This window comes from Rhinolophus sinicus, linkage group LG06 (assembly GCF_036562045.2).
Source record: "Rhinolophus sinicus isolate RSC01 linkage group LG06, ASM3656204v1, whole genome shotgun sequence".
Classification (NCBI taxonomy): domain Eukaryota; kingdom Metazoa; phylum Chordata; class Mammalia; order Chiroptera; family Rhinolophidae; genus Rhinolophus; species Rhinolophus sinicus.
Genome location: NC_133756.1, coordinates 42,194,296 through 42,213,007, shown reverse-complemented (window position 1 = coordinate 42,213,007; position 18,712 = coordinate 42,194,296). Strand labels below are relative to the sequence as shown.

At 34.5% G+C, this 18,712-nt stretch overlaps 1 protein-coding gene and 1 pseudogene across 2 annotated transcripts in view; both read left to right on the top strand.

The window, feature by feature from the left end:
* USP33 (ubiquitin specific peptidase 33) overlaps nt 1–18,712 on the top strand; it is a 46,179-nt gene that overhangs the window by 9,642 nt on the left and 17,825 nt on the right. For both annotated transcript variants that reach the window (XM_019743351.2, XM_019743350.2), the window contains exons 2-10: nt 5,775–5,906; nt 6,232–6,285; nt 6,692–6,754; nt 8,115–8,267; nt 10,730–10,832; nt 11,313–11,382; nt 13,801–13,914; nt 16,172–16,250; nt 17,431–17,848. In XM_019743351.2, the coding sequence (XP_019598910.1) occupies nt 5,775–5,906; nt 6,232–6,285; nt 6,692–6,754; nt 8,115–8,267; nt 10,730–10,832; nt 11,313–11,382; nt 13,801–13,914; nt 16,172–16,250; nt 17,431–17,848 (1,186 nt within the window). The remainder of the gene's footprint in view (nt 1–5,774; nt 5,907–6,231; nt 6,286–6,691; nt 6,755–8,114; nt 8,268–10,729; nt 10,833–11,312; nt 11,383–13,800; nt 13,915–16,171; nt 16,251–17,430; nt 17,849–18,712) is intronic.
* Nucleotides 637–1,332, top strand: LOC109453546 (peroxiredoxin-6; annotated as a pseudogene).

The following is an 18,712-nucleotide window of genomic DNA, read 5'->3' as shown; positions in this document are numbered from 1 at the left end:
GTATATGAATAGCATGGTGACTCCTCAAAAAATTAAAAATGGAATTACCATATGATCCAGCAATTTCACTTTTGGGTATATGTATATCCAAAGAATTGAAAGCAAGGATCCTAGGAGATATTTGTATGGCCATGTTCATAGCAACGTTATTCACAATAGCCAAAATGTAAAAGCAACCCAAGTGTCCTGTGATGGATAAATGGATAAACAAAATGTAGTACATACATACAATTGAATGTTATTCAACCTGGAAAAAGAAGAAAGTTCTGACATGCTACAGAAGATGAACCTTGAGGACATTATGCTAGGTAAAATAACGCTAGTCACAAAAAGACATACTGTATAATTCCACTTAAGAGGTATCCAGACTAGTCAGATTCATAGAGACAGAAAGTAGAATGGTGGTTGCTAGCAGGTGGTGGGAAGAAGAATGGAGAGTTGCTGTTAATGGCTGTAGAGCTGTAGTTTTGCAAGATAAAAAGATTTCTGGAGATTGGTTGCATAACAGTGTGAATGTACTTACTTAATGCTACTGGACCATACACTTAAAAATGGTTAAGATGAGCTCCAAGCCCCACTTACTCCTCTGTAGCACCTGCTTTGCCAGAACCAGCCGACTGATGGCTACCTGTGCTGCTTGCCACTCCTCATCCTCCTGGCACCGCTGCTGCCATACCCGGAGGTCTACCGAACGAGGCTCCCAACTTTGAGGCCAATAATACTGTCAGCTGCATCCGTTTCTATGACTATCTGGGAGACTCATGGGGCATTCTCTTCTCTCCCCCTGGGACTTTACTCCAGTGTGTACCGTTGAGCTTGGCAGAGCTGCAAAGCTGGCATCAGAATTTGCCAAGAGGAACATCAAGCTGATTGCCCTTTCCAATAGACAGTGTTGAAGACCATCTTGCCTGGAGCAAGGATGTCGTTGCTTGCAATGGTGAGGAGCGCACAGAAAAGTTAGCCTTTCCCCACCATTGATGATAAGCATCGGGCCCTCATCATCCTGTTGGGAATACTGGACCCAGCAGAGAAGGATGAACAGGGCATGCCTGCAACAGCTCCTGTGGTGTTTATTTTTGGTCCTGATAAGAAACGGAAGCTATCTATCCTCTACTCAGCTGTCACCGGCAGCTCAGAGTAGTTCTCTCTCTCCAGCTGACAGCGGAAAAGAGGATTGCCACCCCGGTTGATTAGAAGAATGGGGAGAGCATGATGGTCCTTCTAACCATCCCTGAAGAGGAAGCCAGGAAAATTTTCCCTAAAGGAGTCTTTACCAAAGAGCTCCCAGCTGGCAAGAAATACCTACGCTACACGCCCCATACGTCTCTCTAAGGAGTTGGTGCTGGAGCTGCTTACTTAGCACAGTGAGCCAGAGGATGCCAGCTGCCAGTCATGTTTCCTGCAGCAATTCCGTAAAAACATCCCGGTGTGATCAAAGCCAGCAAATGGCAGCAAAAAATGGTTAAGATCATAAATTTGTGTTTTTATGTATTTTACCAAAATTAAAAATCAAACACTTAATAAACAAATACTTTAACAAAATGTTTGCAGTGTAGAAGGCAGGATTAATTTTACAAGAAGAGGCTGTTGACCTAATAATAAAAAGGACAAAAGATTTAAAGAAGTAGTTAAAAGAACAAATCTAGGAGGCCATAAAATTCATGAAAAGACACACTCACTGATCATCAAGTAATGCAAATTAAAGTACTAGTGAAATATACCAATCAAATGGAAAAAGTAAAAAATATCTGTTGCTAGTAGAGAAAATTAATGCTGCTGTGCAGAAAATAGTATTCCCTTATATTAATGGAACTGTAAGTTGTCTAGTATTTTTGGAACACAATCTTGCAAAATCTGTTTTTACAAACTGGCTCATATTTACAACGAGTTTCTTTATTTCTTTTTTTTATATATATAAATTTTATTGGGGAATATTAGGGAACAGTGTGTTTCTCCAGGGCCCATCAGCTCCAAGTTGTTGTCCTTCAATCTAGTTGTGGAGGGCGCAGCTCAGCTTCAAGTCCAGTCTCTGTTTTCAATCTTTAGTTGCAGGGAGCGCAGCCCACCATCCCATGTGGGAATTGAATCTGCAACCTTGTTGTTGAGAACAAGGTTGGGCTAACCAACTGAGCCATCCGGCCTCCCCTACAAAGATATTTTTAATGGCAGATTATGGAAACAGTGAATGCCTACTGATCGAAGAATTAATTGAATAATTCATGCACTGCATGCATCATGACATGTGTATACATGAAAAACTTGACACAGAGGGATGTCAAAGTATTACTTACCAAAAAAAGACCATATGTATCTCTGTACCTGTACTTGTGTATGATTATATGAGCATGGGAAAATACTGAAGCATACAACACAGGTTTTATAGTGCAGGTAGCCTGCTGTTACAGTTTTTCAGTTTTTGTATGTCTAAAGAAGTCTCTTTTGCCTTTGTTTTTGAAAGATGTTTTTCTATTTATGAATTTCTAAGTTGACTGTTTTTTCAGCATTGTAAAGATGTTGCTCCGCTGTCTTGTGCATTGCATTGTTTCTAGTATACATTATGGGTCTTTCTTGGCTGCTTTTAAGGTGATCTTTTTTTTACTGGTTTTCAGCAACTTTTCGATGTGCCATGGTACAATTTGTTCATATGTATTGTGCTTCAAGTTTGTTGTATTGCATCAGTTTGCAGGTTTTTAGTTTTCATCATGTTTGGAATTTTGTACCCACCTGAGTAATGCTCTTGTTTAACTTTCTCAGTCTCTCTTTGTTTCAATTTAATAGTTTCTTTTGCTATGTCTTCAAGTTTATTAATTTTTTGAATTGTCTAATCTGCTGTTAATCTCATCCACTGTATTTTTCTACTCAGATAATGATTTTTTTAAACATTTAGAAGCTTTTTTTTTCTTTCTATCTTCCATATCTTTCCTTTGCATGTGTATCCTTTATTTTGTCATCTATGTTATTTCTGGGTCTCTTTTCCCTTCTTTGTATGTCTTAGAATTTTTGATCAGATGCCAGACTTGTCATTTTTACGTTGTCAGGTGCTAGGTTTTTTTTATTCCTTTAGAGGTCCTTTAACTTTGTTCTTGGGAACAGTTTGACCCTGTAATACTTTTGAGGTTTTTTTTTATTATTTTTTTTTTAAGATTTTATTGAGGAAGGGGAACAAGACTTTATTGGGGAACAGTGTGTACTCCCAGATCTTTTTCCAAGTCAAGTTGTTGTCCTTTCAATCTTAGCTGTGGAGGGCAGCTCAGCTCCAGGTCCAGTCGCCGTTGTTAGTTGCAGGGGGCACAGCCCACCATCTCCCATGGGAGTCGAGGAGTCGAACTGGCAACCTTGTGGTTGAGAGTCCACTGGCCCATGTGGGAATTGAACTGGCAGCCTTCGGCGTTAGGAACACGGAGCTCTAACCACCTGAGCCACCATGCCGGCCTTTGAGCTTTTTTTTAAGGCAGACCTTTCTGAGTACTCTATTTTATTCCTGCTATATTATGAAGTCTTAAAACTGGCTGGTGGGAACACAAACAAACCTGTGTTGGCTTTGAGAATTGTTCTACCTGCTCCTTTCCAGTAGTTCTTTCTCTTGCTTAGGAGGTAGTTTAATCACATGCATGTACTTACCAGTATTTAGCTGAGGAGTTAATGGCAGCCCTCTACAAGTCTTGTGAGTTCATTTGCTCTCTATTCTGTTCTTTCCTCTCTGTTAGTTTGCTTTGTGATTTCTGGCCACCTTGGCTTACGTGAATTTTCAACTCTATCTCTACTTGTACTGTGGCCTAGAAATTCTCTCCAGGCAGTAAGCTGGGGCAGTCACCTTGTTTTTATTTTCTTAGGGATCAGTGTCCTGTGCAGCCTAGTGTCCAGTGTTTGAAAACCATTGTTTTATATATCTTGTCTGTCCGGCATTTTAGTTAAGGTGAGAGGGTAAATCTGGTCCCTAGTGCTCCCATCATGGCTGGCAGGAGAAGTAATTGGATAAGAGGGAAGAGATAGCTAACCAGAAAAGGAAGTGAGAAGTGGGGGAAAGGTTGCCAAACCTTACCCCAAGTAAATAAGAAATGGAAAATAATCATTTTAAGTTTAACTTCATGCTCTGAAAGTTTGGAGCGTGGCTTATTTAACATGTAATAATGTAATATTTAGAAATAATGATTTATTTACTATTAACTCCAGAGTGATTCCTGTTGTATTTTGTAGGTACAGTATAATATTGGATCATTATTTGATTTGACAGAATGTTTTCGTTTAATGATTTTTCTAATGTGTTAAAGTTTCAACACACTTATAACTGTTTATTCTTTCTTAGTAAGTTTCTTATTTTTTCCCAATGTTTTCAAACCCCAAAAAGGAAAGAAGGGCATGAAAAGCCATTTTTAAGAATGTACAGCCCAAAGAATACATAAAAATACTGAATTAGATTTGAGACTTTTACTTGGAAATCACTCTTTATATCAGTCGACTCTATAATTCATAAGATTTTCAGTGGAGATAAAACTTAGTGATATAGTATTTCTATGACATTATAGAATACTATATAAATATCACAATATTTATAACATTGTGATATCTTAGAAGAAATTAAGTGTATTGGTATTGTAAAAACACTTTGTCTTCTGTTTATTTTAATGGAATTGAGGAAACTTCTTAAGAATATTGGGAAAATTATAATTGATTTAGAAAACTACCTCAATTTTAAACTCATGGTCTCCTGGGGGAAGGAGGTATCAGACCTTAATGGTTATATTAAAACAAAACAAAACAAAAAACACCTGTATAAAGGGATGATGCAAAGTGCCTAATAAAATTTTATGTGTATGTGTAGACACACACACACACACACACACACACAATCTCATTTAATCCTTAACAGTGACCTCATAAGTTAGGTATGCATGCCATTCTGCTCTTACTGGTATCCTTAGGTTTGACTTCAGAATTCTTTCTTTTGGCCGTAGATATAGTATAGGTAGATTCAAATCCTAGTTCTGCCAAATAGTAACAATGTGAACTCAGTCAGGTTTTCCTCTTTAGCGTTAGATGCAAATGAAGATGATAATGGTACCTACCTCAGAGTTGATCATATGATAATGTGGTTCTCAACCTGGGATGATTTTGCTTCCAAACAGGACATAGTTTTACACCATGTAGTTATAAAACTCAAGAGTGGTAGTGAGGGTGATCTGGCATTTAGTGGGTAGAAGCAGGAATGTTGCTAAACATCTTACAATGCACAGAACAGCCCCCCACGACAAAGAATTATCTCGCCCCAAGTGTCAGTGGTGCCAAGGTTGAGAAACTGTGATATAAAGTGACTCTCCTGGTAGGAGACCAGACAATGTCATTTACATCATCAGGTGCTGCTGCTACTGTGCAAATAAGGGTTTGCATTTGAATTTTCTTACTTTTCAATGTCTATTCCAGCTTAAGGGTTAATCTTTTTTTTCTTTAAAAAGGATAAAAATACTGAAATTGAACAACTTGAATTTTTTCCGTTTTATTTATCTCTAAAAAGTAAAATGAGATAGAGAAAGGGCATAAAGCAGTAAAAGTGATGAAGAAACAAACTTACATTGGTTCATAGGTGTCAATTTTAATAAAATGTTAGTAGAGAAATTTTCAGTGTTCAAATTAACTTCAATTATGAAAGTAACCGAGGTATATGTGAAAATATACTCTTGTAGGGCAAACTTGTAAACACGTGTGCTTCTTATTTTATCTCTTACTTTAATACATTAGCATTTTAAAATTAACTTTGTGGTAACTTTTTTCTGTAGATATTACCTCATTTGGAAAGCATTGGGAAACAGGAAAAAATTATGAACAAAATGTCAGCTTTTCGAAATCATTGTCTACATTTGGATTCAGTTGGTGAAATAACGAAAGAAGATTTAATACAAAAATCTCATGTAAGATAATGTTTCCTTCCTTAAAAAATCATATTTATTTTTATCCCGAACATGTGCTTTTTATAAATTATTACAATACTCTATGTTTATGAGTCCCAATGTATTTTTTTTTGGTTTTTTGTTTTTAACTTTCATTTATTTTTAAGTGTGTTTTTCTAGGACCCATCAGCTCCAAGTCAGGTAGTTGTTTCAATCTAGTTGTGGAGGGTGCAACTTACACTGGCCCTGAATCCCAATTTTTTATATATGATATTATTAGTGAATTGTATGTGGTTGGCTGTGTCAATATAATGATAATGTGGTTTATGTGGTTTTTGTTTCATAGGGTACTTGTCAGGATTGTAAAGTCAGAGGACCAAATCTTTGGGCGTGCCTGGAGGTATATATATGTTTCTTCGTAAATGTTTGATATTGTAATAATTTATATGTAAATAAGGATAGCTAGAAGATTTTTTGACACTTAAAGGATTTCATAAATGAACACTATTGATGATAAAAATTAAACTTTAACCTTTGGGTTTAACCTATAGCGCTTTCACAGAGTTTTAGTAAATCACGAAAATATTTTACACTTGCCTTTTATTAGAGGTGACATAGCTTTCAGCTTAGAAATACTGATTTTATTCTTTTGTACCTAGTACATTTTAGTTAAAATAACTATGGAAATTAATTTAATCATTACATTAAAAATGTGATAAAAATTAATTGTAAATGTAATTGCAATGCTATTATTGTAAATCGACACGTTATAAAATACCTTGTTTTCCTTTTTTGTATAATTATAGAATAGATGTTCATATGTTGGCTGTGGTGAATCACAAGTAGATCACAGCACCATACACTCTCAGGTATGTATATAGAAATTTTTCATGCAAGACATTTTTTAAACAGAGCCTGAAGGAAACCCAACATTATTAATTGAAATAGTAATTTGAAATGTTAACCCTTTTTATATAAGATGAATGAACCTTAGCATATACTCTTTAAAAGGTGGGGAGGGGAATTGCTAAGATGATCAGTATTAGAATGAGGTTGTAATTAGAGTAATTTTTAAGAACGATACCTCCTGATGTATGAAGGTGACAGCTGGAATACTAGGAGGATATGGGGATGGAAGTCAAGAGTGGATGCCTCAGCCTGTGACACTGCCAGGATAACTTGCCTGGCTAACTTCGTTTCAATTCATATAACCTTTTCTTGCACGTCTTCTTAACTGGAGTTCCCTTTCTGCTTCCCCCTAGTTGTTTGGTGCTTGCGTATAATTCTGGCGTGCTTCTTTAGTGTTACATAGAGCTCCCATTCTAAACTCTTAAGTTTCTTGAGAATGAACTGTCTTTTTTCACACTGATATCTCTATAGCATCAACTGTTCTTAGCCAGGGTTCCTCAACTGAATTAATTAAGCCTGAATACCCCAAGACCCTCAGGCATCATGTATATAATTAATTTACTTCTCTTCTGTGCATCTAGAATGGTAGTGTTATGTACCATTCTGGGGAGAAATGAGAAAAGAGTTGCTCAAATCATTTCCCTTTGGGCATAATTCTCTCGCGGAAATCCAGTTGAGAAAGGCTAGAGCAGGGGTGTCCAAACTTTTTTCAATGTTTTTCACCAAGGGCCATTTGCGGTAAAATACACAAACAGCCGGGCCACTCACTCGAGGTGAAGTACGTATTGCCTCACCTAGTTTATTTAAGTAAACTAAATATATTTTTGGAATTTGCTGTGTGCCAATAAAAATGGATCGGCCAGCGGGCCGCAGTTTGGACACCCCTGGGCTACAGTTTTATATGTCCAAGATCTTACATTCACTATTGCTTGAGCTGTTTTGTACTTTGACTCATACCATTTGTATTCTTTTGCCATTCTGATCTCCTAGAATAATTACTGTGTTATTGTTAATTATTTTCTTGTATTATGCTTACTTATTAACTACAAAACAGGGTCTTATACTCTTGTGTTTTATTTTTATAATGAACAGTGGTGAAAAATGGCAATAGAATAACTTCTAGGGTAGGCTTAGATATTGTTATCATTTACTATATTTTAGCAGTTTATTGAAAGAATGTTTTTTGGTATTTGAGTTTAACTCTTCTGAGTATATTATTATTCATCAAAGGCTGGTAGTTTATCTTCTATGATCTTTTGAAGTGTTTTCAGCTATACTTAATTTTGGTTTCTCTTCTCCATCCCCTGTAAAATTATACAGGAGACAAAGCATTATCTAACTGTGAACCTTACCACTCTTCGGGTATGGTGTTATGCTTGCAGCAAAGAAGTATTTTTGGATAGGAAATTAGGAACTCAGCCTTCATTGCCTCATGTAAGACCGCTTCACCAAACACAAGAAAATAATGTCCAGGTAATAATATAAATCCATTTAATTAAAATATCAAATATTTCCAGGTAATAATTTCAGAATTTGTCATGTAGTTAAAGTTTTAAGAGAATCCTACCAAACCTGTACTTTAAAAAATATCTGTAATGTGCCTCTTTTCTCAATTCAAAGATTAAGGCTGGCCTGTGTTCTTTTGTACAATGATAGGTTAGGGTGAGATTGAAGCTCACCTATCTGAAGATGGCAAAGCACGCACCTGACATGATACAAAAACTAAAAAACAAACAAACCTGAAAACACAAAAAAACTGGTTTAAATAGTGTTTATCTTTTTCTAGCAAATCTGATTTTAAGAGGGGTGGCAAGCCTTCTTAGATAGGGAATAACAAATACTAATGCAACTCCCTTTTCCTCATTTTCCTCCTCTCTCCACCCCCATTTGTATTACTGTGAACATTTATAATTTGTTGAAAACCAGATAGGATATATTAAAGCTAGCATCAGTTTTTGGTTACAAACTACATATTAGCTTGCAAAGATTGATCACTTAATTTTGAGAATTTTCCAGTCCAGAAAAGAAAATAGGAAATGGGAAATGAAAAAATTAGAGTAGTTGGCTTCTAAATTATTCTACTAATCATTTGCTCTATGTAGTTTAATACATTAGTGACTGTTTTCCTCATATGTGTTATAGAAATCACATGGTATTTCTATACTTATACTTGATACCAACTCTCTTAGACTTTTCTGTAGTGCCTTTGTATTATATTACATTGTGATAGTAGACATTTGTGATAATAAATTGGCTTGCCTTACACATTGTATAACTTAAGGTGACTAGGTTTTAGACAGGGTATATTTGTTGCATTTCTAGTTTCACAGTTGATTGGTTCTAGTTAATAAATCACCACCTTTGCAGTTTATCCCACTGATGCCTGTTTATCATTCAGAAATGTGTTTTTTGTCTTTTGAGTGCCCTGGTAGTTTGAAAATAAGTTTTCTTACATTATTACATTATTAACAAAAATGGGATAACTGAAAGTTTAATCACGTAAGGAACTGATAACAATTTATAAGGGCATTACTCGAAAGGTGGCTGAAAGAATAAGTGCAGATAGTTCAAAAAGAAGTATAAATAAAAACACATTGAGAAAATAATTATCACCGACTAAAGAAGAGTAAGTTAAAATAGCCATTTGTTGCCATTTCTGCCAGAATAGATTGCAAACTCTTAGTGAATGTTGAATCTGGTTGAAAAAATGTTACTTTTCTGCTGGCTTGTAAATAATTCTCTGGTGAGTTATATTTATAATACATAACAGGCATGAATTTAATTTCATGCAACTTTCTGATGATCCATTGTTGAAGAAATTACTAGAGGAAAAGAAGTTATTTGTACAGAATGTTTTAGAGGCATAAAATTTTTAGCTGTTTGAACTGTTTCGTCAGATCATTAATTATAAAATAACAATATTGGAAATCATTCAAATATCATCAAGATTTTTCAAATAGAAATTTTTTCTAGGAGGTAAGATGTTGAATGTATTTTTTAAAAAAGTCTCTGCCCTTCTCTGTATTTAAATAAAACAAAGTGAGAATATAGGGCCTACTCAAATGTTCGGTATCTACAGATGCCAGGAAAGGTAAAGTAATTGTATAAAGTGGGTTGGTGATTAGGGCATATGCATGCCTTATAGAGGTGGAATAAGGCTTTAATAAGTTGGAGAACCAGAGCACCTGCTAACTGCATGTTGCTGTTTAGTTTCTTCCTCCAGCTAAATGGGTTCCATATGCATTGATCTGCTCTTATAAGAGAACTTGCAAAATCTGATTTTCATCTGAGCTCTCCCAATTTTTAAAATATTACCTCCATTTTTGCTTTTGTCCTTTTTTAACAGTGTGGGCTAGTGTTTGACCAGCAGGTCACCAGTAGCAACCTCTGAGTTAAGCCAATTTTTGGTAATTAATATTGGTATATTTTATTACTATTTAAAATAAGTGCATTATTTCATATGCATAAAAGGATGTAAAATAAGTATAGTAGTAAGTATCAGGAGAGATTGTAGAAGTCTACAGATAAGCTGGTGTGTTATAATGGAAAAGCTTTAGTGTTTTTTTTCTTGTAAAAAGTTTGAAAAACCTGAAAAGACTGTGTAGGACATGTCCATTTAGGTCTCTGTAGCTGTAATGTGATCTTACTAAATTGGAGTTAATTGTGTTTAAATTCAGAAAAGTCACAAGTAGCTTTGTTATTCAAGTTCATATGTTAATAAATGTAGAGTGATATGCTATTACCAGTATAGATTCTTATTACTTTCAAAATATAAATTTAACTTTATTCTAAATGATAATATGTTAAATTCTTAGAGTTCTGTTAAAGTAACATCTCTTAATTTTTAGAGTGTAGATGTATATGAGATAAAATTAAAAAAAAAATTTTTTTAACCTAAGGATTTGTTCAACTCTGCTGTCTTTTCTGTTATCAAGGATTTTAAAATACCCAGTAACACAACGTTAAAAACTCCTCTGGTTGCTGTATTTGATGATCTGGACATAGAAGTGGAAGAAGAAGATAAATTGAAGGCAAGAGGTAAATAATTCTCTTGTGTAACCTTCGTTATATGGTTCTATCCATTTCTTTAGTGAATGTAATGTGAAAATTTCAAAATCTAGGGTGAAAGGAACTCTACAGGTGATAATTACAAAAAAAGAATTCTGAAATTTGGCCTAGTAAAATTGTGTTTGCAAAAAAAGCAAACTGACAACTTTGAGTGATGTGTGGTTTCTTTGCCATCACTTTACTAAAGCCCACAATTTTTGGTATAAAGTTAGAATTTTAATCCTTTAAGTCTATATTTAAATACTTATCCAAAAATTAATACTTTGGTATAAGTCTGACCTCTCTGTGTTGTTCAAGTTGGTTTTTGTATTTCCTTAATGTATTTTATATTTTCTTAACGTAGTTGGGGATCCATAATACTATATACATAATTATATATTCAGTAAACACTTATAAAATTGAGTCATTGCATTATTGAATGGTGACATAACTTACTATTTGTTTTAATAGGTCTTACAGGTTTGAAAAATATTGGAAATACTTGTTATATGAATGCAGCTTTGCAAGCTCTTTCTAATTGGTAAGTAGAGAAATTAATTTTGTTTTGTTTGTATAGCTTTTTAAACTTACTCTTTGAGCAAAAAACCAAGCTGCTGTAGTCTCAAAAACAAAGGAGCAATGAGAGGAGAAAAGAAATACATATTAATAGTAATATGGAAAAGAGTTAACAATTCAGTTCTTTTGGCCAACAGGATTCCATAAATCCCTGGCTTTACTTCCCCCTCTCCCACTTCAACACATAGTAAACCACCCCCCCATACCAATTTCTGAAATGCCCCCGTTAAGAAAATTATATGGATTAACTAAAACTAAGTATGTAAATATTCCTGAAAAAGTTATTTCCCCTTTCTTGTTGAGTAACTCTTAAGATAGAGTAGGCAAGATACTGGGTTGAGACATAATCCATTGTTGTCCCAGTGCATTTACTCTGTTAATGCCTCTAGTTTCCTAAGACTGCTGGTCCTGGCCTAGATCCTAGGTAGTCATATATCTTTGAGCAAGTTACTTGTTTTCACATCTAGAAAATGAGCTTACATTAATTCTTCAAATCATTTTTAGTTCAGAGGTCTTATGAAAATGTTTTATATTTTTCTGTAGATGGAGAGTCTTTAATAAAGCACTCAGATTTTCTTTTATTCTTAAGCATAGTCCTATGAAGTAGAGGTGGGATGAAATGATCTGTATGTGTCTTCTAGGCCCACCTGAGCTAATGTAGTTTAAGTTCAATGTTTCCTTATTGATTTTCTGTCGGGATGATCTATCCATTGTTGAAAGTGGGGAATTGAAGCCCTCTACTATTACTGTAGTGCTATCTGTTTATCCCTTCAGATCTGTCAGTATTTGCTTTACGTATTTAGGTGATCCTGTATTGGGTTCATAAACATTTACAAATGTTATCCTCTTGATGAAATGACCCCTTTATCATTATATAAGGAGTGATAAAAAAAATACGGTGAATGTTTAAAACAATTTTATACAGTAAAGGACATGTTAATCCCCCTCAAAATACACCCTCCCCTCACTTCAACCACTCCCCATCATTCTTGCCACTTTCTGAAGCAGTTCTGGAAGTCCTCTTTTGTGAGTGTCTTTGGTTGCGCTGTCATGGCTGCCTCGATGTCCTGAATCAATTCAAAATGTTTACCTTTTATGGTCATTTTGACTTTGGGGGAGAGCCAGAAGTTACACAGTGCCAGATCCGGTGAATAAGGTGGATGAGGACACACCTTAATGTTTTTATTTAACAGAAATTGCTGTACCAGAAGCTATGTGTGACACGGAGCGTTGTCATGATGGAGGATGAAACCATTTGCCCATTTCATGTTAATGGCATTGTTTGTGATCCATGATTTATGGCACACTTTAAAACACACCTTCTCTCAACTGTACCTCACACCCAACTGACTACACCAAACAAGTTGAAACGTGTCACACACTGTTACTAAGGTTCCATGTTCAGCTTCCCGTATTGAAGATCCTGCCTTTCCATTGGATGGCAGTCAGCAGCAGAATTCACTGTATTTTTTTTTTTTTTTTAATCACACCTCGTATAATGACCTTCTTTATCTTGTTACAGCTTTTGAGTTAAAGACTATTTTGTCTAATATAAGTATAGCCAGCTACCCGTGTTCTCTTTTGGTTTTCACTTGCATGGAAGCCAGTTTATCACAAGCCAAGATTTGGTCCTTTGCCCCATCAGTTTTCTATAACTGAATAGATTCATGGAAGTTCCCATAAGCTAATCAAGCTCATAAAAGACTATATTGTTTTACAAGTTGTTAACTCAAGTCACTGGATGGATAGTAGTACCACTTACTGGGATGTAGAAGCTTGGAGGAAGAGCAGATTCACTTGAAAGTTAAATTTTCAGCATGTTGAATTTGAGATGCCCAAGATAGCTATCAGTTTGGGCATTTGATATAAATTTGAGGTTTAGATGAGATGGTTGACTTTTGTAAATTTCACTGTCATTGGCATATGTGAAAATTTAAGGTCACCCAGGGAAAAAAGTATGTAGGGAAGAGAGGAAAGGTCATAGGATCAAGTCCTGAGGAATTCTGATATTTAGATATCTGATAAGAGCAGAAAGAATAAAGAGGGGAAAGAGTTGTCAGAGAGTTAAAGAGGTAGAACAGTACATTACATTGGTTAAGAGAAGGGTTGCTGAAGAATTAAGAGGGTAAGTCACCTGTGACAAATGCTATTGAGAGAGAAGTGAAAGATATTAACTGGATCTGGCAGCACTGAGGACTCTTATATGATGGAGTCAAATGTGATATGAATGGGTTGAGTGAGAATATGAAGAAACGGATGTGAAACTCAAAGAGAGCAAAGAAATAATACAGGGCTTTATGTACTGTTAATTCATTGAATGACTAGAAGGCAATCAGTATTAAGCTTGATTCTACGCTAACAGTTTTCTTTTTTTTTAAATTAGCCCACCTTTGACACAGTTTTTTCTTGATTGTGGAGGACTAGCTCGAACAGATAAGAAACCAGCCATTTGTAAAAGTTATCTCAAACTGATGACAGAACTGTGGCATAAAAGCAGGTGTGTACTTAATAAATTTGTTTTCTTTATTATGTTTTTAAATAAATATAAGTATTAGAAGGATGCAGGTACATTTATAGAGCTGAAAAATGTAGAAGAGACAGATTTGATCCTAGTTCACTTTGGGGTATGTTGTATTTGAAACTGAACATCCCAATGAAGCATCTGGACGGGGGTACAGTGTTAAATTGCTGAAGCTCCTGTTACTGAAACTTTTGAGTTGTTGTTTTTCTTAACATGAAAGTTTGGTTTTATAGGAGACTCTAGGTCATATAGCGTTCTCACTGAACATCTGCACTCAAAATGTTCAAAAACAGAAAAATTCTATACATATATATATATATATAACGTGTAATACAAATATTTTTTTCTATCCTTTAATTTCCAAAGTATGCTCATTCATATTTGATTGATAGCAAAGAACATTCTTTTATGATAGGACAGGAGTTATCCTGGTTACACAAAAACAGATGGAAAATATTGTTAAGAGACTTCCTTACCTGAAATTACAAGACTAAGTATATGTGCATATATATTTTTAATCCCTTTATTCCCATTCCATCCTTTTGACTGAAATGTATTCATATATCTGCCCTTCTTATAGTCCCCTCTCTTGTGAAAGGCATCACTGTCTAGTCACCTCGGCCAAATCTCCTTCACCCTACCCCACCTCTAGTCATCAAGTGCTAACAAGACATCTTCCTAAATCTCCCTGGAATTGAAAGCGTGCATGCGAAGTTTGATATCTAGACTTTATTCCTGGCAATTCCTTTAAGAGGATAACTGGATTTTTCTCACCTGCTGAATCATGATGATTAGTCTTAATTTCATATACCAGCCTGTATTGAATGTAATCCAGATCAGAGTCAGCTTTCTGGAACGTAAGTTCCAGTTTATTGACCTCCTCTTCCATGTTGAATACTTCAGAATTTGAGTTTTAACGCAAGAGTCGGCATTCTCACAATGCTGAAATTAGACCATAGATACCTGTGCAGATGTTCATTTTTCTGCTTATGTTTATTTGCTCTAAAGTGTAGCTTTGGGACAATAATTGTTTGCTGTAATAGTTTACTAATTTTGTGTTAAAACTATTCAGAAAATTGCTTTTACCATTAGTCCTTTGTTTGTTTATTTATTTATTTAATTGAGGAACAGTGTGTTTCTCCAGGGCCCATCAGCTCGAAGTCAAGTCATTGTCCTTCAGTCTAGTTGTGGAGAGCGCAGCTCAGCTCCAAGTCCAGTTGCCGTTTTTCAATCCTAGTTGCTGGGGGTGTAGCCCACCATCCTATGCATGAATTGAACCAGCAACACTGTTCAGAGCCCACACTCTAACCAACTGAGCCATCCGGCTGCCCCCATTAGTTCTTTTTAATGGTTCCTAAGAACTGCCCAGCCTTACCGCTAAGAAAACAATCACCAAAGCTATCTTCATTTACTTTTTTTAAACGTCACTTTTATGTAAGGCTTTGAGATCTTAATGATTTGTAATGTAAATATTTCAGTAGTTTTTCAAGTTTTAACATGTATAAGTGCGTCAGTTTTAGTTGCGATACTTGACTCCCTACTAAGATTATTTCTTAAGTTAAACAAAAATTTGCTGCTACTGTCATTTTAATATGCCAGGAAAAGAGGATGGTTTTAATCAGTTCTTTTGGGGTGTGAAATACATGTCATTCACATCTCTAACGTCAAAGAGACAGAATCCTCCATTGTCATTTTTCCCTGTTGGGTATTATCCAGTGTTGCCACAGGCTCTCTCAGTTCCTTTCTGCATAGCTAGAACTAGCTCTTAACTCCTATGTTTAAGCTTCTTTGTCCTGAAACTCGACTTTAAACTTAATATTTCTGGAAGTTTACTAAACATCAGAAGTGTCATAGTACAAAATTCTAAGTACATTTGGTTTACTTTTCATTTTTGTTTCCATGGGTATTTGATGGCTGGTTTTAAAATTTTATTTAGTGTACTAGGGGCATTTATTTATCTTAATTATCCCAGGAATTTTAAGTAATTAGAAATATTTTTGAAAAATCATATAGTAGAGCATGATCATTTCATTAGGGAGGAGAACAATAAAATATACCTTAAATATTAGTAATAAGTTGTTCTGACAAGACTGTGAAACAATAGTGGGCAATTTTGAATGATTTTTTGAAACACATACACTTTTCAGTTTAACACCTGGAAGTCTTGATTGCTGATTTCTAAAATAAAAACTGAAACTCATAAATTTGTCATTAAAAATGTTTTGTTCCTTAGGCCAGGATCTGTTGTACCTACTAATCTGTTTCAAGGAATTAAAACTGTAAATCCAACATTTCGAGGCTATTCTCAGCAGGTAAGTCTTCATTGCTTTTTATTCATTATATTAATTGGTAAAAAAATTTGAAAAATGCTGTTATGCATTATGTTATTACGTAGTCATTTATATTTCTTCTTTTATAATGTATTTGTCCATTTACTTATTATTTTTCACTCATTGCATCTTTACCAAGAATAATAACCCCTAATCTTATTTTTTCCTTATAATTTTCTACTTTTATCTTCATTTTATATTTTTCTAGAAATTTTGAATTTTGGATTGGGAAAATACGTCAATATATTTCTCCTAGTGCTTTCAGCTTTGAAAAGTTCTACTTCCAGACAGAAATTTTCACCTATATTTTTTATATTTTATGCTTTCATTTTTTAAAAATTAATTCTTCAGTGTATCTTATTTATTGTAATATGATCCAAATTTTATTTTTACAAACAGCTGACAAATTGTACCAAACTACAGATTTAAGACTTTTCTTATCTGGCTTAAAAAATTTATTCCTAATTAATTTTTGTGCTTACCTTAATATAGTATAAAATAGGGTCTCTTTTTGGGCTTTCCAATGCATTTCATTGACCTGTATATTTTCGTGTTAGTACAAATGGCAGTTTCAATTATTGTGGCTTTATATACTATCTTTTAATATTAATACTTGGCCCTCACATATTTTTCTTTTTCAAAATAATACTTATTTCCTGTTAATTTTTTCTGGTGCAAATTCCTGCATCACCAGAGACTGATTTGATAGATGTAAGTTGGGGCCTACAAATTTGTATTTTCAATAAGCATTTCAGGTTGATTGAAGACATCTCTTTGAGATATAGTACAAATTGGGTAAAGCTTTAATTTTAAGCCAGTCTTATGAAATATTTGAATTTAGGACATCTCTCTGAATCTTACTGTCACATGAGGCAAATCTATATTTTCTTTATACCTTAATCCTCCACTTTTTAAAAATAACAGCACAACTAAAAGCTGACCTCCAGGTCATTTTCAGTTTTTTAGTTACCTTTGTTTTATTTACATAATTTTTTAGAACTTGGGGCTTTCCATCCCTCTAATGTGCTTATTTCCTCAGTATAATGCTACATGTTGAAAAATCAGTTGATAACCACACTTTGTATATTTTCCCTTATGTTTCTACATACGTACACATATTTTTAAGGAAGTGTTAGTATCTATGTTGCTTCTTCTGTATTAGGATGCTCAAGAATTCCTTCGTTGTTTAATGGATCTGCTTCACGAAGAATTGAAAGAACAAGTCATGGAGGTAGAAGAAGATCCTCAAATGATAACGACTGAGGAGACCATGGAAGAAGACAAGAGCCAATCAGATGTAGATTTTCAGTCCTGTGAATCTTGTAACAGCAGTGATAAAGCTGAAAATGACAGTGGCTCTAGAGGTTTTTCTGAAGATAATAATGAAACAACAATGTTAATTCAAGATGATGAGAACAACTCAGAGATGTCAAAAGATTGGCAGAAAGAGAAAATGTGCAATAAGATTAATAAAGTAAATTCTGAAGGAGAATTAGATAAAGATAGAGACTCTGTGTCTGAAGCAGTTGACTTTAACAACCAGGAAACTGTCAAAGTGCAAATACACAGCAGAGCTTCAGGTGACAATTTTAATAATTTGAAAATGATAGTGTTTCATTGGTAGGTAATGGGGATAAGATATTATATTTGTACTTAAGATTATACTTGTAATTTCACCATTTTCAGATTTTTTAAAGGAGAAAATTAGCATGATGTGACTAAAACACATTTCTGATTTACATGTTAATCTTCACAGTTTAGCATAATAAAAATGAAATAGAATGATTAATAGCTTTAGCTTAATTTTTGTGGGTAGTTTATGACATAGTTCAGCCATAGTGATTTGAAGACAGGGACAGTTAAATAGTTACGTTTGGGCTTTCTAGTGGACTTTAGCAATATCTGCATGTGAGTGTTAAGTTAAAGTCATTTTAAGCAGATTCTGTTGAGATCCTGGGAAATAGCAAAGTAATCCAGTTGCAGTTTTGTAAACTTATACACCATTAGATTTAGATTGCTGTCTTTGGAGTCACATCAGCTATGGAATATTTGGTAAATGTTTTAGTGTAGGAGTTTAACTATAATGCATCTTGTTAATGTTATATTCTAATACTAGTCAGTGTTTCTTTGAGAAAGGGCAAGTGGCCAATTGAAAGATGATAAGCTAGATTACTTTGAATTTTACATTTATTTTTTCAAGAGTTATCTTGTCTTATTGTGGTATTCAGTTCTCCAAAGCACATAAAATTAATCCATCAGAGGATCAAATTTCCTATCTTTAAATGAGTGGAAGACAAGCAACGTAAAAAGTTTATTATCTTCTATAATTACTCAAAAGTGAGAACTACAAAATAATTTATTTAGGCATTTGAATGAACCCCAAATTCCCTTGAGGTAAAGGATGTTTCCTTCACCAAAGGAATACTTGTGGTTCAGCTGTGCAT